The 22,179-nt window shown below is 43.0% G+C and overlaps 1 protein-coding gene across 5 annotated transcripts in view; it reads left to right on the top strand.

Annotated features, from left to right (window-relative positions):
* Nucleotides 1–22,179, top strand: part of APOO (apolipoprotein O) — a 74,248-nt gene that overhangs the window by 11,390 nt on the left and 40,679 nt on the right. For 4 of the 5 annotated variants that reach the window (XM_009234662.4, XM_054544405.2, XM_009234664.3 and 1 more), the window contains exons 2-3: nucleotides 15,819–15,926; nucleotides 17,721–17,840. In XM_009234662.4, coding sequence (XP_009232937.1) covers nucleotides 15,819–15,926; nucleotides 17,721–17,840 — 228 coding nt within the window. The remainder of the gene's footprint in view (nucleotides 1–15,818; nucleotides 15,927–17,720; nucleotides 17,841–22,179) is intronic. The other variant, XM_054544406.2, reaches the window with a different exon arrangement.

The following is a 22,179-nucleotide window of genomic DNA, read 5'->3' as shown; positions in this document are numbered from 1 at the left end:
CAAATGAATGCATCAAAACAGTCGTTTTGAGAGGATAGATTTAATTATACTGTCATTATATTTATTCCAAAAATTCTATCACTGATCAAAACATTTTTACTCTTCCTCATTTGGAATTATCTTCAAACTTTGTGACAAACTCTTTATAATATCTTCAGGAGCTAGCCATTTTTGTTCTTTGCATGTTACAAAACAAATCAATGGTTTTTTTTGTAAAAAGTTCAGGAAATACAGATAAGAATTACCTTTAATATCACCACCTATAGACAACGACTGTTAACATCTTTTTTTTTTTTTTTTTTTTGAGACGGAGTCTTACTCTGTTGCCCAGGCTGGAGTGCAATGGCACGATCTCAGCTCACTGCAACCTCCGCCTTCTGGGTTCAAGCAATTCTCCTGCCTCAGCCTCCTGAGTAGCTGGGATTACAGGCACACGCCACCACGTCTGGCTAATTTTTGTGTTTTTAGTAGAGACAGGGTTTCACTGTGTTGGTCATGCTGGTCTCGAACTCCTGACCTCGTGGTCTGCCCACCTCAGCCTCCCAAAGTGCTGATATTACAGGCGTGAGCCACCACGCCCGGCCCTAACATCTTTTTAGACTCCATTCTGGACATATTCAAATATACCCTTGGTATGACATTTTCAAAAAACTCAGTGGAATCATACTACAAGTCCCTTTCCTCTTTAAAAAAAAAAAAAAATGGCATTTTCTTTTCTTCTTCGTCTTTTTTTTTTTTTTTTTAGTAGAATGAGATAATCTTATTATTGACCAAGTTTACATAAAGCTTGATTCTTTACTGCCACCACCACCACAACAGAAAGAAAAGCTTATGTTGGACACTATGTTTAATTAGGAGATGTAGAAAAGATTCCAGTAGAGATTGTTTTAATGAAGACTAATATTGTAATTTTTTTTTCTATTTTACTTTAAGTCCTGGGATACATGTGCGGAACGTGAAGGTTTGTTACATAGGTACACATGTGCCACGTTGCTTTGCTGCACCTATCAACCTGTCATCTAGGTTTTAAGCCCCGCATGCATTAGGTGTTTGTCCTAATGATCTCCCTCCCCTTGCCCCCCACCCCCTGATAGGCCCCAGTGTGTGATGTTCCATTCCATGTGTTATCATTGTTCAATCCCACTTATGAGTGAGCACATGTGATGTTTAGTTTTCTATTCCTGTGTTAGTTTGCTGAGAATGATGGTTTCCAGCTTCATCCGTGTCCCTGCAAAGAACTCATTCTCTTTTATGGCTGCATAGTGTTCCATGGTGTGTATGTGCCACATTTTCTTTATCCAGTCTAGCATTGATGGGCATTTGGGTTGCTTCCAGGTCTTTGCTATTGTAAATAGTGCTGCAATAAACACAGGTGTACAGATGCCATTTTCTAATCTTTGTGTGTGTGTTTGTGTGTGTGTGTGTGGAGATAATTAATCTTTTTTTTTTTTGAGGCGGAGTCTCACTCTGTCACCCAGGCTCGAATGCAGTGGCGTGATCTTGGCCCACTGCAGCCTTTTGCCTCCTGAGTTCAAGTGATTCTCCTGCCTCAGCCTCCTGAGTAGCTGGGGCTACAGGTGCCCACTAGCATGCCCAGATAATTATTATATTTTTAGTAGAGACAGGGTTTCACACTATGTTGGCCAGGCTTGTCTCGAACTCCTGACCTCAAGTGATCTGCCCGCCTCAGCCTCCCAAAGTGCTGGGATTACAGGCCCAAGCCACTGCATCCGGCCCATTTTCTATTCTTTACCACTCTTATTTAAAATATATCGAGACTGATTTTCTTTACTTTTTTTTTTTTAAGACGGAGTTTCACTCTTGTTGCCTAAGCTGGAGGGCAGTGGCATGATCTCGGCTCATTGCAACCTCCACCTCCAGGGTTCAAGCAATTCTCCTGCCTCAGCTTCCTGAGTAGCTTGGATTACAGGCGCACGCCACCATGCCTGGCTAATTTTTTGTATTTTTAGTAGAAACAGGGTTTCACCATGTTAGCCAGGCTGCTCTTGAACTCCTGACCTCAGGTGATCTAAACAACTTGGCTTTCCAAAGTGCTGGGATTACAGGCATGAGCCACTGCGCCTGGCCGAGACTGATTTTCTTTTAGGTTTAAAATGTGATCTGAAGGCATTTAGAAATGGAAGCCGTATGATTACATATTAAAAGTAAATTTTGGTTGGGTGTGGTGGCTCATGTCTGTAATCCCAGCACTTTGGGAGGCCTGAGGTCAGGAGTTTGAGACCAGCCTGGCCAACATGGCAAAACCCCGTCTCTACTAAAAATACAAAAATTAGCCAGGCGTGGTGGTGTGGGCCTGTAATCCCAGCTACTTGGGAGGCTGAGGTAGGAGAATTGCTTAAACCCGGGAGGCGGAGGTTGCAGTGAGCCGAGATCACACCACTGCACTCCAGCCTGGGTGACAGGGCGAGACTCTGTCTCAAAAAATAATAATAATAAAATAAATTTAAAAAAATAAATTTCACTTATGAAATTTATATAAATAGTTGTAGTAAATTCTGACTCCATATATGATTTATCAAGGTAACTGCTTTGAAAAGAAAACATCTATTTTAAAGAAATGTTATAAGTAATACTGAAATACTTTTCCTTGTAAAAAGTCAAAATAGTACAGTTGGTCAGGTTGCTATTGTCCGCCTCCCCCCAGCCCCCTTCCCAGAGAAAGCCTCTGTTCTGTTTGGTGTGTGGCCCTCCATATTAGAAAGGATTGCTGGCCGGGCATGGTGGCTCACGCCTATAATCCCAACACTTTGGAAGGCCAAGGCAGGCAGATCACCTGAGGTCAGGAGTTCGAGACCAGCCTGGCCAACATGGAGAAACTCCATCTCTACTGAAAATACAAAAAAAAATAGCTGGGCGTGGTGGCAGGCACCTATTATTCCAGCTACTCAGGAGGCTGAGGCTGGAGAATCACTTGAACCCAGGAGGTGGAGATTGCAGTGAGCTGAGATTGTGGCACTGCACTCCAGCCTGGGTGGCAAGAGTGAAACTCTGTCTCAAAAAATAAAAAATATAAAAATAAAAGGTTGCTGTATAAAATATAGATACTGTCCTGAATGCTCCTTATGGAGGAGAGTATTCTGTATTCTTTTGACGTTTCAAGAATTGTGGACTCATTTTATTTCTCTTGATTTTTATTTTTATTTATTTATTTATTTATTTTTGAGACAGAGTCTTCCTCTGTCGCCCAGGCTGGAGTGCAGTGGCGTGATCTCGGCTCATTGCAAGCTCCGCCTCCCGGGTTCACGCCATTCTCCTGCCTCAGCCTCCCCAGTAGCTGGGAGTACAGGTTCCCACCACCACACCTGGCTAATTTTTTTTTTTTTTTTTTTTGTATTTTTAGTAGAGACGGGGTTTCACCATGTTAGCCAAGATGGTCTCGATCTCCTGACCTCGTGATCTGCCCACCTCGGCCTCCCAAAGTGCTGGGATTACAGGCGTGAGCCACGGCGGCTGGCCTTTCTCTTGATTTTTCATTCAATTTACAGCACATTACTAAGGACAACAATGTAGCCTGATTTTGACAAAAATTTTTTATTGTCTTCATCATTTTGTTTTATTCTAAGTTCTTTCACATAGTTCTTTTTTTTAATGTTAGTTGCTTAGAATAAGAATAATCTCAAAAGTATTGTCAGTGTTCATAGTTTTTTTTTGTAAAAACCCCATTTCAGATTTTTACCTCATAAATAATTAAAATCAGATTAAAATAGTTTTGTTTTGAGTGAAAAATGCTTTCAGAATGGAAATTATTGCAGAAAAGGTTGACTGAGGCCAGGCGCGGTGGCTCACGCCTGTAATCCCAGCACTTTTTTTTTTTTTTTTGAGACAGAGTCCCGCTCTGTTGCCCAGGTTGGAGTGCAGTGGCAGGATCTCGGCTCACTGCAAGCTCCGCCTCCCAGGTTCACGCCATTCTCCTGCCTCTGCCTCCCGAGTAGCTGGGACTACAGGCACCCGCCACCATGCCCTGCTAATTTTTTGTATTTTTAGTAGAGATGGGGTTTCACCGTGTTATCTAGGATGGTCTCAATTTCCTGACCTCGTGAACTGCCCACCTTGGCCAATCCCAGCACTGTGAGAGGCCAAGGCAGGTGGATCACCTGAGGTAAGGAGTTTGAGACCACCAGCCTAGCCAACATGGTGAAACCCTGTCTCTACTAAAATTACAAAAAAAAGTAGCTGGGCATGGTGGCGGGCACCTGTAATGCCAGCTACTTGGGAGGCTGAGGCAGGAGAATTGCTTGAACCCGAGAGACGGAGGTTGCAGTGAGTGGAGATCACGCCACTGCACTCCAGGCTGGGCAACAGTGCAAGACTCCGTCTCAAAAAAAATAATAATATTAGCTGGGTGTGGTGGTGGCTGCCTGTAATCCCAGTTACTCGAGAGGCTGAGGCAGGAGAATCGTTTGAACCCCAGGGGCACGGAGGTTGCCTTGAGCCGAGATCGCGCTACTTCACTCCAGCTTGGGTGAAAGAGCAAAACTCTGTCTCAAAAAAAAAAAATTTTATCTTCATTCTTTATCATTAAAGAGTTGCTTTTATGTTGTCCTTTGTGTGGCTTGCAGGATCATTAAATAAGGTAGAGAATCTCAGAAAAACAGGTTTTGGAGAAAGATAGTTGAAAACATAATGTCATACATTTTAAATATATAAATGTAAACTATATATATAAATACATAAACTATTATATATACTTAAACTATATAAACTTTTAAAGTATATATAGTATGTATAAGTCTATAAGTATATATAGACATACAGTTTGTATGTATATATAAACTTGGTAGAAGGGTAAGATACTGTAAGTGTATATATACTTACATAGAGAGAGTTTAAATTATTTACATGGAAAATATAAAAGAAATAATATATTCCATCACTTCAAAAAAAAAAGGTCACCTTTGGATATAGCCTGTTTGAAGTAGCAGTTGAAAAGCCTGGTAACATGTCCATCAGGGAGTTAGAAACACAGGAAACCCACAAGCCTGAGGCTTAGGGAGAGGCCCAGGCTAGGGATACTGATTAGAGCACCAGTAGCATATGAATGGGAGTTAAAGACAGATTTTGGCCAGGTGCGGTGGCTCACGCCTATAATCCCAGCACTTTGGGAGGCTGAGGCAGGTGGATCACTTGAGCCCAGGAGTTTGAGACCAGCCTGGTCCACATGGTGAAACCCTGTCTCTACTAAAAACACAAAAATTAGCTGGGCGTGGTGGCGGACGCCTGTAATCCCAGCTACTTGGGAGGCTAAAGCATGAGAATCCCTTGAACCCGGGAGGCAGAGATTGTAGTGAGCTGAGATCAGGCCACTGGACTCCAGTCTGAGTGACAGAGCGAGACTCTGTCTGAAAGGAAAAAAAAAAAAAAAAGGAAAGAATTAGATTTTAATGAAATTGCCCTGGAGTGAGAAGAGGAGAGAGTTAAAGACTACTCCATGACTCATCAACCTTGAAGAGCTATGCAGAGGAAGAGAAGGCCCAAAAGGGGAGGAGAGAGTACCTAGAAAGCTTCTAGAATGGGGGTAGGGTAGAATCCTGTAAGCCAAAGAAAGGGTTTGAAGATGTAGAGTAGTCACCAGTTTCAGGGTGTAACCAAGATGCCAGATGTCCAGTGGGGTTTAGCAACTGGGAGGCTATTGGTGGCCTTGGGAAGAAAGGTTTTAGGTGCATTTAGTAGTAAAGGGAGGAAGAGATAAAATTGAGAAAGCAAACAGAATCTGCCTTTTTGACTTTGTGCTTAAATGTGGATGCTCCTCAGCTTGTGGTGGGGTTGCATTCTGATAAACCCATCATAAGTTGAAAATATCATTAAGTCAAAAATGCATTTAACACACCTACCTACCAAACATCATAATTTAGCCTACCCTCCCTTAAATGTACTCAGAACACTTCCAGTAGCCCACAGTTGGGCAGAATCATCTAACACAAAGCCTATTTTATAATAAACTATTGAATGTTTCATGTACATTATTGAATACTGTACTGAAAGTGAAAAGCAGAATGGTTATATGGGTACTCAAAGTGCGGTTTCTATGGGATGCGTATCACTTCTGCACCATGTAAGGTTGAACCATTTGTAAGTCTGAGACCATTTGTATAACATGCATATAGGAAAGTAAATGGGGCATAAGTGAATTTTTACAAACTAAACATACTAGCACTCTAGAAGCTCTTCTCGTGGCCCTTCTAGTCACTACCCAGCTTGCTAAGGGTATCCACTATTCTACCTTCTAACCATAGTCTACTTTTAAAATAAATTTGTCAATGGAGGTTGGTAGAAGGGTAAGGTAGTAGTTAGAGAGGGAATTAGGGGTGGAGGGTATTTGTTGTGTTTTGTTTAAGATGGGAGAGATTTTCTTGAATGTAAATAAATGTCATAATTTCTCTAGTGGGTGGCCAGTTACTCTGTTTCTTTTTATGTTTAGGACAGTTTTCATTTTATACTTTCAAATGTTTTTAAAAGTATGTTTGAGTGCTTATACAAACTTAAGTTGAATAACTGTTCTCTAAGCATATGTTTGCGGAATAGTGGTTTTCAAAACTTTGCTTATCTTGGGAATAGATTCTTGGGCCCCTCTTAGATTCGGAGTCAGACACTCTGGGGGAAGCTGTTAGAATCTATGCTTTTAAAAAACTCCCCAGGTGGGCCAGGCGCGGTGGCTCACGCCTGTAATCCGAGCACTTTGGGAGGCTGAGGTGGGCAGATCATGAGGTCAGGAGATTGAGACCATCCTGGCTAACACAGTGAAACCCTGTCTCTACTAAAAATACAAAAAATTAGCTGGGCGTGGTGGCCGGTGCCTGTAGTCCCAGCTACTCAGGAGGCTGAGGCAGGAGAATGGCATGAACCCAGGAGGCGGAGGTTGCAGTGAGCTGAGATCGTGCCACTGCACTCCAGCCTGGGCGACAGAGCGAGACTCTGTCTCAAAAAAAAAAAAAAAAAAAAAACAACTCCCCAGGTGATTCTGAAACCTCTTGTGTACACAGGCCTGCAAAGGCCTTCTATCATGAAGCTGGCATATATTATAAATGGAAGTCTAATAAGATAATAGTTCTGTAATTGTGGGAGAAAAGAGTCACCCTTTTTTTAAATGGGAGAGACTATTCACTAGATTCTCTATAGAGATGAAAAAGAAAGCAAGTTGTTAGGTATTTGAGCCCCACCATTCATGAGAGTCTGAATAATTCTGAGGGTGTCTTATTTAGCTTAAGGTTTTTATTTTGTCTTTAAGGCAGTTTTACTGGAACATAATCACAACATGATCCCAGAGCTATGGAATCCTGGGCAGTCAGTGTACTTTTATTTGCAAAGCAAGAACAGTTTAGCCTTCTGGGCACCCATTATGATTTGTTTGTTTACGACCTCACCAGATTCATGTCTTGGTAAACTGTGTCTAAGAATCTACCTTTAAAGCTGAGGGAGCTGACTGATAAACTCAATCTTTTTATTTTATTTTATTTATTTATTTATTTTTGGCTGTTCAATAGTTTATTCAGATTTTCTGTTTCTTTTTTGAGTTAGTTTTGGTTCTACATTTGTTTTGAAGAAATTGCCTGTTTTATTTATTTTCTTTTTTTTTTTTTTTGAGGCAGAGTCTTGCTCAGACACTCAGGCCGGAATGCAGTGACGTGATTATAGCTCACTGCATCCTTGACCTCCTGGGCTCAAGTAATCCTCCCACCTCAGCCTCCCAAGTAGCTGAGACCATAGGCATGCCCCAAACACCTGGCTAATTTTTTTTTTTTTTTTTTTTTTTTTTGTAGAGATGGAGTCTTGTTATGTTGCCCAGGCTGGTCTGGCTGGTCTTAAATTCCTGGCCTCAAGTGATCCTCCCACTTCAGCCTCCTAATAAACTCAATCTTATGCCTGAATCTTTTTTTTTTTTTTTTGAGATGAAGTCTCACTTTGTTGCCCAAGCTGGAGTGCAGTGGTATAATTTCGGCTCACTGCAACCTCCACCTTCCAGGTTCAAACGATTCTCTTACCTCAGCCTCCCGAGTAGCTGGGGCTACAGGCATGTGCCACCATGCCTGGCTAATTTTTGTATTTTTAGTAGAGATGGAGTTTCACTGTGTTGGCCAGGCTGGTCTTGGAACTCCTGACCTTGTGATCCACCCACCTCGGCCTCCCAAAGTGGTGGGATTACAGGCATGAGCTACTGTGCTGGGCCCTGAATCTTTTTTTGAATGTTAATTTATTTTTTAAATTGTGGCCTGAGTCTTTGATTAAATTCATAAGCTTCCTGGAAGCTCTGTAAGAGCAGGGACCATGTCTGCTTATGTGTTGTATCTGTTTAGCACCATGCCTGACATGATGTGGGTGTGCAGTAAATATTTGTTTTTGAAATAAAACCCTGGTTGACCTCTTCTAATTGTTATATATAACCTTGCTTGCCTGACCAGATTTGTTTTGCCAACATCAGTCCTTGGCAAGCTTCAGTAGAGACAGAGTAAGAACCAAATAAATGTTTTTAAGATAATGACAGCCTACCCCTTTACACTTCTTGTTAGGGCCTCATCTAACCCAACACCAATACTGGTTGCTCTGTTTCCATTGACAAGCCCCTTGCGGGCTGTGTGAAGCAAAAGTTTTGAGACATAGAGAGTCCAAGGTCCAAGATAGAGTGTACCTTGATACTTTGCTGGGGAGTAGGATCAGACCAGAAAGAAAGAAGAGTTAGCCACAAGAGTGAGAAAACTCAATGACACTCCCTCTGAGGTTTGCAAAGCTAAGGGCCACCAGTTTACCTTTAAGCCAAATTTTCGTTTTCTCTGTTGACTATGGGTCTTACAGCTGTATTCAAAACCTCAGAGAAGCCAACACATTAGAGTCCTTACTTTGAGACCCCCAACTAGCTGAATTCCAAGAAAGGCATTCAGTAACTGAAGGGTACACTCCCGAGGGGTTGATCTAAAGAAATGCCACCTTTGATCTAGCCTGTAACTTAGCACTAATTGGAGATTCAGCTCTTAACAGAGCTTGCTTGACTTTGATTGAGCAAGCCTAACTCATATAATGCAAAGTAGACCATATCTAATCAGTTCTTGGCAGGTGCATATGTACTCATTTTCTGAGCCAACTCATCTGCCCTGACCAGGGAGTGTACCTGGCAACAAGGCTTCTCAGGGACTATCACTTGGGACAGGGAGTGCTCAGGGCATGGGTACATGCAGTCTAGAGATTCCAGCCCTGCATCAGAAAAAGTCTGGGGGAGGCCGAGCACAATGGCTCACGCCTGTAATCCCAGCACTTTGGGAGGCCGAGGCGGACGGATCACAAGGTGAAGAGATCAAGACCATCCTGGCCAACATGGTGAAACCCCGTCTCTGCTAAAAATACAAAAATTAGCCGCATGTGGTGGCGCATGCCTGTAGTCCCAGCTACTTGGGAGGCTGAGGCAAGAGAATCGCTTGAACCCGGGAGGGGGAGGTTGCAGTGAGCCAAGATCATGCCACTGCACTCCAGCCTGGCAACAGAGGGAGACTCCATCGCAAAAAAAAAAAAAAGTGGGGGAAAGAAAAAGTCTGGGGGAGATTTCACTTCTTGGGAGGTATATTCAGTCTGATTATACCATAATGGGTCAGGACTCCTCATGGAGAGAGAATACCTTTGTGTTCATGTCTCACAAAGCAACCCATCCAGAGTACGAACAGGAGGAAAGTTGATAAAGCTAGAGATTTTTTTTTATTATGTCCCAGACCCTGAAAGTTGATTGTGTTTCTTCAAAGAACTGATTGTTCTTCCTTGGGGAGACAAAAGATTGAAGAAGGTTCATCTCCTCTTTGTGCCCTTACACCGTCCTGGGGTGATTCTACCCATCTTAGCCTTTCCCGTCTTAAATCCTGATTTTGAATAGGTTGGCCCGAATACTCAATATGAGCCCTAACAAATTATGATAACTACTTGGCAGGCACACAGTGTCGAAGATGGCCATTTGTGATGACATCTGGTCTGGCCAGCTTCCTTTTTACTGTTAAGAGGGAAAGGTGGTGAGCATGCTGAGGCAGGGTGGGGTCATCTCGCACCAGGAGGAGCCCCTTTTGATGCCAGAAAGGAAGATGAATCAGCCAAGATGTTGAGTGCATCAGCTTCAGCCATGTCTGCCTGGGGACCTTTTACCAAGGCTCCTCCCATGGGTTTCCATCACACAGATCTATACCAGTTCCTTACCATGGTTAGGTGTGTGGCTGGCTCCTTAGGAATGAGCTTGGCATGGATTAGGTATGCTAGAGCTGATGGATTTTTTAAAAAGTCTAATTTACATAGAGTGAAATACATAGACTTTTAAGTTGTACAGTCTTAGTTGTACAATTTGAGCTTTGACAAATGTATACACCTTGAATAACCCATACCCCAATCAAGATATAGATTATTTCACCCCAGAAAGTTCGCTTGTGCCGCTTCTCAGTAAGTCCACTTCCTTCCAACTCCCACCTCCCCTGCCTAGTAGTGATTGTTCTGGTTTCTTTCACTCTGTTTGAGGCCATGGGTTTTAAAACATACAGATTTTCTTCAAGTCTGGATGGTGAGAGATGTCAGAAAGTAATACTTACTCAAGTAAATCAGAGGTTCTCAGTGGGAGAATTGCTCCCCAGGAGACATTTGGCAGTGTCTGGAGATGTTTTTGACTGTCGGGACTGGGAGGAGGTGCTACTGGCATCTAGTGTGTAGAGGCTAGGGATGCTGCCAAACTTCCTGCAGTACACAGGACAGCCCCACGACAAAGAAGGACCCAACCCAAATGTCAGTAGTGCTGAGTTTGAGAAATCCTCGAGTAAATCATGTGTTCTCTGCAAACTAAGAATTATGGTCCTGGGGAGTGTTCATTTGTAGGTCTCCCAGGTCTCCTGGGGTGAGGTTTGCTTTTTCTTTGTTTTGTTTGCTTGTCTGTTGAGAGCCTGCTGGAAGCTGAAAAGGCCACTGCAGGAGCCAGCTTTCTTTGGTGCTACCACGCTTGTGGCCACAGTTCTTGCTGTGGGATGGGTATCAGGGTAGGCTTAGGGAGAAAAACTAATAGGAGAAGAGGAAGAAGAAGAAAACAGTTTAGGCAGTAAAGGGAGACAGGCCTAGAATAATATTAAAACTAGAAAAACAAGCAAGATAAGAGGGGAAGGTAAAGTAGAAATTAATAATTAAGAATCCAATAAAATGTTAAAGGAAATGAGTTGAGATTTAAAATCAAAGATAGGCTGAGCGTGTTGGCTCACACCTGTAATCTCAGCACTTTGGGAGGCCAAGGCGGGAGGATTGCTTGAACTCAGGAGTTCGAGACCAGCTTGAGTAACATGATGAGAACCTGTCTCTACTATATATGTGTGTGTGTGTGTGTGTGTGTGTGTGTATGTATATATATATATATATATATATATATATATATATATACACAAATATTGCAAATATATATATATATTTGCCCAGGCTGGAGTGCAGTGGCACGATCTCGGCTCACTGCAACCCCTGCCTCCCAGTTTCAAGCAATTCTCCTGCCTCAGCCTCCCGAGTAGCTGGGATTACAGGCATCTGCCACCACGCCTGGCTAATTTTTGTGTTTTTTATAGAGACTGGATTTCATCATGTTGGCCAGGCTGGTCTCGAACTGCCGACCTCAGGTGATCCGCCCACCTCGGCCTCCCAAAGTGCTGGGATTATAGACGTGAGCCACCGCACCCGGCCTTACTGTGCTTTATGAGAAATAAATACACCCCTGAAGTGCTGAGGAAGTCCAGACCCAAAAAACATGTTCTCATGGACTTAAAATTTCAGGTCAACTTTTTCTTAATTTGCAAAAGACAACAGTTTCTAAGTTTGCCTACTTTAGCTTTTCAAGTAAAATAAAAGATACGTAGATAGATGACTAGACCTCTAGCTGTCTGTCTGTCTCTGGAACATGTCCGAAACCAACTCATCATTTTTCCCTCAGACTTGCCCCTCTTTTTCTACTTCCTCTCTCAGGAATGCTGTGTCACCACCCAACTAGAAAAACCCATCGGAAACCCCAAGGTCACTTAAAATCTACTCTTTTCCTGATTTTCAAGAATACAATACATCGTTATTAACTCTAGTCACTATGTTGTACAACAGATCTCTTGAACTACTCCTCCTAACTGAAACTTTGTACTTTTGACCAATATCTCCCCAACTCCCCCCAGCCCCTGCCCTGGTAGCCACCATTGTGCTCTCTACTTCCATTAGTTCAACCTTTTTAGATTCCGCAAAAATTAATTTGTGAGGTAGTGCATATGTTAATTAGCTCAATTTAGCCATTCCACAATGTATACATATTTCAAAACAGCATGTTGTATGCAATAAATATATACGATTCTTGTCAGTTTAAAAATTAAAATAAATGAAAATAAAAAAGAAACCAAGGTCATCGTCACTCCTCCTTTCCCATTGGTCACTAAGTCCTGCTAATTCTGCCTATTAAACTATCTCAATTCTACTTTCTCCTCTTTCTCCTCTCCTGTGCAATCTTTCCTTGGGCCCTCATTTCTTTCCTGCATTGTTTTAGCAGCACCATAACTGGTCAGCTGGCCCTTTAATGACTTAAACCGCCACACTGAGAAATAATGGTCTTTCTAAATGGCAAACTCGATTCTGTATTCCATCCTTATTTGAGATCTTTTGGTATTTATTACCTAGGACTTTTATGTGAGCCACACAAGTCCCATTATGATCTGGCTACAACCAACTTCTGTGACTCATCTCTCTGTCCCCTCCCACAAAACTCGAACTCCCTACGCTTCTCCCATGCTGTTTCCCAGCTTCGTGGCTTCACACATGCTGATTCGTCTGTCTGTAATGTCCTATACTTGTTTTGTCTTTCTGTAGGACTGCCTAAGAGCAGGGAGAATTCATGCTTTTGAAACGGGGAATTTCCCTTGTCCCTCTTACAGGGCATGTGATGGGGGTGTGGCTCACTTCTTAGGTGCCCCATTGCTCAAAACCCCTAGGGAAAGCAGGCAGATGGGCAGGTCGTGGGGAGTGTGGGCTCCAACCCCATGGCAGTGTCTAGGGGTGGATGTTTACAGCTTCTGAAGCCCCAGTGGGCGTGTGTTACGTGTGCTCTTTTAGTTTTGCTGTCAGTAGGCAACTTGTGTTCATCAGCTCAGTTAGACCCTCTGCCTTATCGCAAGGACAGAGGGCTTTCTGTATCCTAGGGTTCTTGCCTGAGTATACCAGAAAAATCGGATCACACGTGGGCTTGGAGAATGAGTGCAAGGTTTTACTGAATGGTGGAAGTAGCACTCAGCAGATGGAAACGGAGCCAGAAGGGGTATGGAGTGGGAAGGTGGTTTTCCCCTGGAGTCAGGCCGCTTAGCAGCCGGGCTCTCCTCCGACCGCCCTCAGCCAAACTCCGCGTTGTCCTGCCATTCTGCTGTTGGTGGCCTGCCGGAGTCTGTCACTGTGTTCTTCTGCTGGTATGTTGTTCCTCGCCTCTGCTTCTCTTGACGTCCAGCCGCTTGTGTGCCTGCCCGCTAGGGTCTCGGGGTTTTTATAGGCACAATATGGGGGTGTGGTGGGCCAGGGTGGTCTTGGGAAATGCGACATTTGGGCACAAAACCAGAAATGCCTGTCCTCACCTAGGTTGGTGGGCACAGGCCCAGGGGTGGAGCCCTAGCCAGGGACCACGCCCTTCTCTACCCAGCATTTCCATGCCTGCCCCTCCCATATCACTTTTCTTTTATTTATTTACTTTTTGAGACAGGGTCTCGCTCTGTTGCCCAGGCTGGAGTGCAGTGGCCGTATCTTGGCTCACTGCAATCTCCACCTCCTGGGTTCAAGCGATTCTTGTGCCTCAGCCTCCCTTATTTTTTAATCTGTCCCAGGCCAAGTGCAGTGGCTCACGCCTATAATCCCAGCACTTTGGGAAGCCGAGGTGGATGGATCGTTTGAATCCAGGAGTTTGAGACCAGCCTGGGCAACATGGCAAAACCCTGTCTCTACAAAAATTACAAAAATGAGCTGGACATGGTGGTGCATGCCTGTAGTCCCAGCTATTTGGGAGACAAGACAGGAGGAGTGCTTGAACCTGGGATGGGAAGGTTGCAGTGAGCAGAAATCCTGCTGCTGCACTCCAGCCTAGGCAACAGTGTAAGACCCTGTGTTAAAAAAAAAAAAAAATGTTGTCCATTTATTTACATCTATCAAGTTCTTCCTACCAGAATGGAAGCCCTTTCAGGGTGAGGATATGTCTTACTCCATATTCCTATTTCTATAGCTGTGCCAAACACACAAGGCATGCTCAATAATTGTTTATTTCCTGCTCAAATGAGACAAAAGGAAATGGATGGAGGAGAGGTGGAAAATAAATGAGTGATTGATTTCTCTCTAACTATTTAGGCATGATTTAGCATCTTGGAAATCATATTACTGAGATTTGCAGTGCCTGTAATGTGAAAGACGAGGCTATTCTGTAATACAAAACGTAATGCAAGCTAAAATATAACAAAAATGTCTGTTGAAACGTATGCCTGCAAATTCCCATATTTCAGAAACAAATAAAGAGCTGAAAGCCATTAAGAAAAAAAGAGTGGTTGTTACTTTAACTGGTTTAAAAATAATTGATACATCTTGAAGTATTAAGTGTGCATCTTGAGGTCTTAATTTCAAGACAGTTTTGCTACAGATTTCTTTTGCTTCCACGATACAGATTAGCCAGCTAGTGCTGACATTAGTTCGTGTGGTTTGTGCCCATCACAATTATTAGGCAGAACCAGCAGCACCAGGATACAACCTAAGGAGATCAACGTCCCTCCTAGAAAACTGCCACGACCTTTGCAGAAGGGGTCTGATTTTTTTTTTTTTTTTTTTTTTGAGATGGAGTCTTGCACTGTCACCCAGGCTGGAGTGCAGTGGCACAATCTTGGTTCACTGCAACCTCCACCTCCCAGGTGCAGGCGATTCTCCTGCCTCAGCCTTCTGTGTAGCTGGAATTACAGGTGCCCACCACCACGCCCAGCTAATTTTTTTTTTTTTTTTTTGTATTTTTAGTAGAGACGGGATTTCACTATGTTGGCCAGGCTGGTCTTGAATGCCTGATCTGGTGACCCACCCGCCTCTGCCTTCCAAAGTGCTGGGATTACAGGCGTGAGCCACCGCGCCCAGCACATTTTTTATATTCACAATTTAAATTAATAAACCCATAACTCTCCCCTCCTCTCAGCCCATCTTTTTTTTTTTTTTTTTTTTTCAGTGGAGCGATTATTTTGTGTGTGTGAAACAGAGTCTCACTGTATTGCCCAGGCTGGAGTGTAGTGGCATGATCATGGCTCACTGAAGCCTCAAACTCAAGAGTTCTCCCACCTCAGTCTCCTGAGTAGCTGGGACTACAGGCACACACCACCATGCCTGGCTGATTTTTTTAAAAAATATATTTTGTAGGGCAGGCGCACTGGCTCACACCTGTAATCCCAGCACTTTGGGAGGCCGAGGCAGGCGGATTACCTGAAGTCGGGAGTTCGAGACCAGCCTGGCCAACATGGCAAAACCCCATCTCTACTAAAAATACAAAAATTAGCCGGGTGTGGTGGCAGACACCTGTAATCCCAGCTACTTGGGAGGCTGAGGTAGAAGAATCGCTTGAACCTGGGTGGTGGAGGTTGCAGTGAGCTGAGATCACGCCACTACACCGCAGCGTGGGTAACAGCAAGACCCCATCTTGAAAACCTAAAAATAAATAAAAATAAAATAAAGCACAGTAAGCCTTTCAGGGTGGGGAGTGGCTGAGGTTATAAATATGCTCACGTTCTGCACATTCGGTCTGTAACATAGAGAGGTTTAAGATTGCTTCTGCGTTTCAGGTAATTCAGAGGTCCGTGGGGCCAGCCAGCCTGAGCTTGCTCACCTTCAAAGTCTATGCAGCACCAAAAAAGGACTCACCTCCCAAAAATTCCGTGAAGGTTGATGAGGTAACATGTTGTTCATGTTGTGATGTATTTTGAGTGTCTGATTTAGTTACTGTAGGATAATTTTTTACAAATTGTATATCAGGAAGATGTGACTGTTTAAAAGACATTTATTTATTTATTTATTTTGAGATGGAGTTTCACTCTTGTTGCCCAGGCTGGAGTGCAATGGTGCGATCTCGGCTCACTGCAACCTCCTCCTCCTGGTTCAAGCCATTCTCCTGCCTCAGCCTCCCAAGTAGCTGGGATTACAGGCACGTGCCACCATGCCTGGCTAATTTTGTATTTTTAGTAGAGACGAGGTTTCACCATGTTGGCCAGGCTAGTCTCGAACTCCCGACCTCAGGTGATCCACCCGCCTCGGCCTCCCAAATTGCTGGGATTACAAGCGTGAGCCACCACGCCCAGTGAGAAGACATTTAAACGGAGAAAATATATTTCCTTATAGTTTGTTTAATTTGTGGGAAATATTAAACTATGGCTTTTTCAACAGATAAACTTTAATGATACTTAGGTAAGGGCACAATTAAGGAATACTTTATAAATGTTTACTGGGGAATCCACTGTGTCCCAATAGGTTATAAGCACAACTCACTTTTCTAAGTGGTCTGCCTGATTCTTGGCTTATCTTGATTCTTATCGAGCCAAGAAGATATTCACATTTTTTCCTCTCTAAGAAATTAGAGATCTGGATCCTTTCTGTTTCTTGTCTGGAGGAGCCGCTTATAAGTATATACTTAATAAATACTAAATTTAAAAAAAAAAAACAAGAAATCTTCTCCCTACTGTTTACATTCCTTTTTGGTCTGTACTTCCCACTAATTATTTTGGATATTCGGTTTCTGTTGCCTTTGAATAAAGTGAGGTAAGGATCTACCTTCAGTCCTGGGTAGGGTTACTAGATTGGTGTTTACATAAAGCTAATTAGCTTATCTTTTGCCCTTTACTCTCTTCTCAGGCTTTGACACAGTGGCATTTTTGAGGGTAAAGAAGGCAGCCAGCAGTGGCTGTAAGAAGTTCTCTGGGTGGGGAATAAACCTGCTGTCCTGCTTTGATTAACATCAGACCAGTCATTTGAACTGAATGACATGCCCTTTGGTTACTCTCAAGCTTTTTTAACCCCTTCACCCACCCTTTAGAGTAATAAAATCCTTTTTCCAAGCTCAATCTAAGGTGGAATACCAAATACCAGTATATAAAATGGATAAAGAGGACCTGCTTTGTTTGTAGTCAGTGGGTGGGGAGAAGGTAGGACACCTCATAGCCCTGCCCTTTTGGCCTTGGCCTCGTTGATTAAGGAAATAAGGTGCAGAGATAGTTTGAGATAAAGTTCAGGTTGCTTGTAACCCTTAGAGTCACTGGAATTCATGAAGTATTATTATTATTGTTATTATTTTTGAGATGGAGTCTCGCTCTTGCTCAGGCTTGAGTGCACTGGCACAATCTTGGCTTACTGCTACCTCCACCTCCCAGGTTCAAGAGATTCTCCTGCCTCAGCCTCCCGAGTAGCTGGGATTACAGGCGCCCACCATGACACCTGGCTAAGTTTTGTATTTTTAGTAGAGACTGGGTTTCGCTATGTTGGCCAGGCTGGTCTCGAACTCCTGACCTTAAGTGATCCGCCTGCCCTGGCTTCTCAAAGTGCTGGGATTACAAGCGTGAACCACCACACCCGACCACAGAGTCACTGTAATTCATGAATTACTAGAAATATTATATTAAATACTTACAAATTTGATAAATGTATCCTGTAGACAGTACATCTTTTAAATCTTTGTTTTGTTTTAATGTGCGCAGCTTTCACTCTACTCAGTTCCTGAGGGTCAGTCGAAGTATGTGGAGGAGGCAAGGAGCCAGCTTGAAGAAAGCATCTCACAGCTCCGACACTATTGTGAGCCATACACAACCTGGTGTCAGGTACAACTGTTCTGAAAATGGAGTGAACGCATTTCTGTTTAGAGTCCATAGAGAAAAGTCTGTATTGGCTGCATGTTTTTGGAAAAAGGCATGATAAAGGGCCCTGAGATGGTTGACAAAGGCTGGGAAGGGAAGTGGGGGTCTAGGGGGAAGGTGGGGATGGCTAATGGGTGCAAAAAAAAAATAGCAAGAATGAATAAAACCTATTTGATAGCACAACAGGATGACTGTAGTCAACAATAATTTGATTTTACATTTCAAAATAACTTAAAGAGTGTAATTGGATTGTTTTTAACACTAAGGATAAATGCTTGAGCAGATGGATTCCGCATTCTCCATATTGTGCCTATTTCACATTGCATGCCTGTGTCAACACATCTCATGTACCCCCATAAATGTATATACCTACTACGTACCCACAAAAAATTTTTAAATAAAAGGCCCCAAGTTAAAAGTGCCTGACTTACAGATGTTCTTCAGTGCCATCTGAGGAGGGGGTGCAGAGGTGCCCTAGCTTCCTGGTGACAGCTGTTGCCACAGCTACAGAGAGAATTTCCCTCTCCCTGGGCAGTGCGTAGCACCTTGACTAGAGAGCAGAGGGGCTAGGAACTACCTTATTGCTTGCAGTTATGAAAACATTGTTGTCTACCAGGGGAGGCTTGTGGGCTGGAACTCTAAACAAAGGGAAAAGATGCAATGTAAACGCTTACATAAAAATTGCGAAGTTTTTCTCCCCCCAGTATACAAATCAGTGCCACTTAAACCAGGAGGGGATATGGCATTTTGAATGCTATACTAAAATAAGATAGATACTAAAATAGGGTAGAATTCCATACTGGATTACTGAACTATTTGTCCTAGTGACCAAAGAACTACATATACAGATTGGTTTCTGTCCCTGCCTGGGTTTTAGGTCAGGCATTTGTCATTACGTAAATGAAAAGTATTTCTGTGATTTTTAACATCAGTAACCAACGTTTACAATCTATAGAATGCTTTTGTAGGCTTTGATACATATGTTTGCTGTATTTGATCTTGATTTTGAAAATTGAGGACAAATTAATAAAAACTAATAGATGTAGATATGTGGGAAATTGTCTAGATTTACCTTGCTTGAGATTTATAAATTTAGTCTTTTTGGTTTTTTTTTTTTTGAGAGGGAGTCTTGCTGTGTCGCCCAGGCAGGAGTGCAGTAGCGTGCTCTCAGCTCACTGCAACCTCTACCTCCCGGGTTCAAGCAGTTCTCCCGCCTCAGCCTCCCGAGTAGCTGGGATTATAGGCACGAGCTACCATGACTGGCTCATTTTTGTATTTTTCGTAGAGACGGGGTTTCACCATGTTGGCCAGGTTGACCTCGAACTCCTGATCTCAAGTGATCTGTCTGCCTTGGCCTCCCAAAGTGCTGGGATTACAGGCGTGAGCCACCATGCCTGGCCTAAATTCCATTTTGATCCAGAGCTTGTTTAAAAATTTTTAATTTCCATTGCCTATGCTGCTGTTGAACTTTTGTTCACCAATTTAGAAAGAAAATAGTAAAGCATGGACTCTATCAACAATATAAATTAGGCCATTATACTTAAGTATCATAACCATATTATTGAGTTAAGTAATACCTAAAGACTTTAAACATAATGTGTTGTAAAATGATTAGACTTTATTCTCTTGTTCTAGAAGATTTTTAAGCTTCTGGTAGTTAAGACAAAGTCAGCAAATTTGTGTGGATATTTTTGTATCATGTAGGCATGACTACTGTTACTTGTAGTCTGTCTGGTTTTTTTTTGTTGTTGTTTTTTTTTTTGGCAATAAAAGTACTTTGTACCTTTTAGCCTAAGATTGCTTTTTGTTTTTTACCTTTTCTTCCGTGCATGATACTCAGTGCAGCAAAATACCTCTCTGGATGATGGATTAGTTATCTATATGTTTATTTCCACTACTAGTAAATATAAGAACTTTCTTGTAATTATAATAGTTTTTGTAATTATAATGGTTTTATTTTCCTGGGTAGAACAAAGCCTTTATGAATAGAAATATTTCTAATTCCTGGTTCCTTTTTCAGACCAGCAATTTCTAGCCCTTTTCTTGAAGAACCAATTAAATTTTGTTTTTTTGTTTTTTGTTTTTTTGTTTTTTGTTTTTTTTGAGACAGAGTCTCGCTCTGTTGCCAGGCTGGAGTGCAGTGGTGCAGTCTCAGCTCACTGCAACCTCTGCCTCCCGGGTTCAAGTGATTCTCCTGCCTCAGCTTCCCAAGTAGCTGGGACTACAGGCGTGTGCTGCCACACCCAGCTAATTTTTGTATTTTTAGTAGAGACGGGGTTTCACCATGTTGGCCAGGATGGTCTTGATCTCTTGACCTTGTGATCCTCCCACCTTGGCTTCCCAAGGTGCTGGGATTACAGGCGTGACCCACCATGCCCGGCCTTAATTTTTTTTTAATAGTAAAAATGTTAAGCTAGCAAAAGAAGTGGGCAATCATTCTAGATATTGATCTGAAGTTTTCTTTTCTTTTCTGTTTTTTTTTTTTTTCTTTTTTGGTAGAGACAAGGTTTCACCATGTTGCCCAGGCTGATCTCGAACTCCTGGGCTCAAGAGATCTGCCCACCTCAGCCTCCCAAGTAGCTCAGACTACATACACATACCACCATGCCCAACTAATATTTTTATTTTTTTATTTTTTATTTTTTTGAGACAGAGTCTCGCTCTGTCCCCCAGGCTGGAGTGCAGCGGCACGATCTCGGCTCACTGCAAGCTCCGCCTCTCAGGTTCACGCCATTCTCCTGCCTCAGCCTCCCGAGTAACTGGGACTACAGGTGCCTGCCACCACACCCGGCTAATTTTTTTGTATTTCTAGTAGAGACCAGGTTTCACTGTGTTAGCCAGGATGGTCTCGATCTCCTGACTTTGTGGTCCGCCCGCCTTGGCCTCCCAAAGTGCTGGGATTACAGGCATGAGCCACCGCGCTCAGCCTAATATTTTTATTTTTTTGTAGAGATGGGGTCTCTGCTGTGTTGCCCAAGCTGGTTCTCAAATTCCTGACCTCACGAGATACTCCTGTCTTAGCCTCCCAAAGTGTTGGGATTACAGGCGTGAAATAATGGATTTTAATGAAGTGATACTCAGTTCTTTAGATCTTCTGCCTAATTCGGCATTTATTATTTCAGGTCATTTAAAAGAATGAGGTTAGCTTGTTCTGACTTGAACTGAATTACACAAAACAAATCCTTTTCCAGTCTGGGCGCAGTGGCTCACGCCTGTAATCCCGGCAGTTTGGGAGGCCAAGGCAGGTGGATCACCTTAGGTCAGGAGTTTGAGACCAGCCTGGCCAACATCGCGAAACCCTGTCCCTACCAAAAATACAAAAATTAGTTGGGCGTGGTGGTGGGCACCTGTAATCCCAGCTACTCGGGAGGCTGAGGCAGGAGTATCACTTGAATCCAGGAGGCAGAGGTTGCAGTGAGCCGAGGTCGTGCCACTGCACTCCAGCCTGGGCGACAAGAGCGAAACTCTATCTCAAAAAAAAAAATTAATTCATAAAAATAAAAATAAAAAAATCCTTTTCCAAATGGCAACTAGTTTTGATACCTTCTGATACCCATGTGCCTCTTCTTGTCTTCACTGTAGACTTCTTGAAGGTGGGTACCTTCTAGCAGGTCCCTTGTTTCCTTTAGGATCATGTGATATTCATGTACAAAGCCTTTTTTTTTTTTGAGACACACCCAGGCTGGAGTGCAGTGGCGCCATCTCGGCTCACTGCAACCTCCGCCTCCTGGATTCAAGTGATTCTTCTGCCTCAGCCTCCCTAGTAGCTGGGACTACAGGCGCGTGCCACCACGCCCAGCTAATTTTTTTATTTTTAGTAGAGACAGGGTTTCACCATGTTTGTCAGGCTGGTCTCCAACTCCTGACCTCAGGTGATCTGCCCCACTCGGCCTCCCAAAGTGCTGGGATTACAGGAGTGAGCCATCATGCCTGGCCACAAAGCCTTTTTATTGTTTTTATTGTTTTTAAGAGAATGTTGACACCTCATTTGCTTTGGGCTATAGCCTTTTCTCATTAAAGCTGGTCATTCTTGCTTCAAATGGGCAGTTTCCAGATGTAGGCTCTAATTAATGGCAGATCAGGAAGTAGTTAATATGAAAGACAGATTTAATCTCATGGAGAAAAGCTTGCCACTTAAGTATCAAGGGGATTGATTTTTAGTTTATTTTTTCCTTTTTAATGGAAGAGTGAAATGGCTGGATTGTTGAAACCACTCTGTTTGGAATCTGCTTCCTGTGGCAGTAGTAAGCCATTCTGCTGAGTAATTTGCAGTGAAGGGAGGATTATAATAGGAAAAACAAAC

The sequence above is a fragment of the Pongo abelii genome, chromosome X (assembly GCF_028885655.2).
Source record: "Pongo abelii isolate AG06213 chromosome X, NHGRI_mPonAbe1-v2.0_pri, whole genome shotgun sequence".
NCBI classification, from domain to species: Eukaryota; Metazoa; Chordata; class Mammalia; order Primates; family Hominidae; genus Pongo; species Pongo abelii.
The sequence above is the reverse complement of the archived record's forward strand: the minus strand, read 5'-3'. Positions and strand labels throughout refer to the sequence as shown.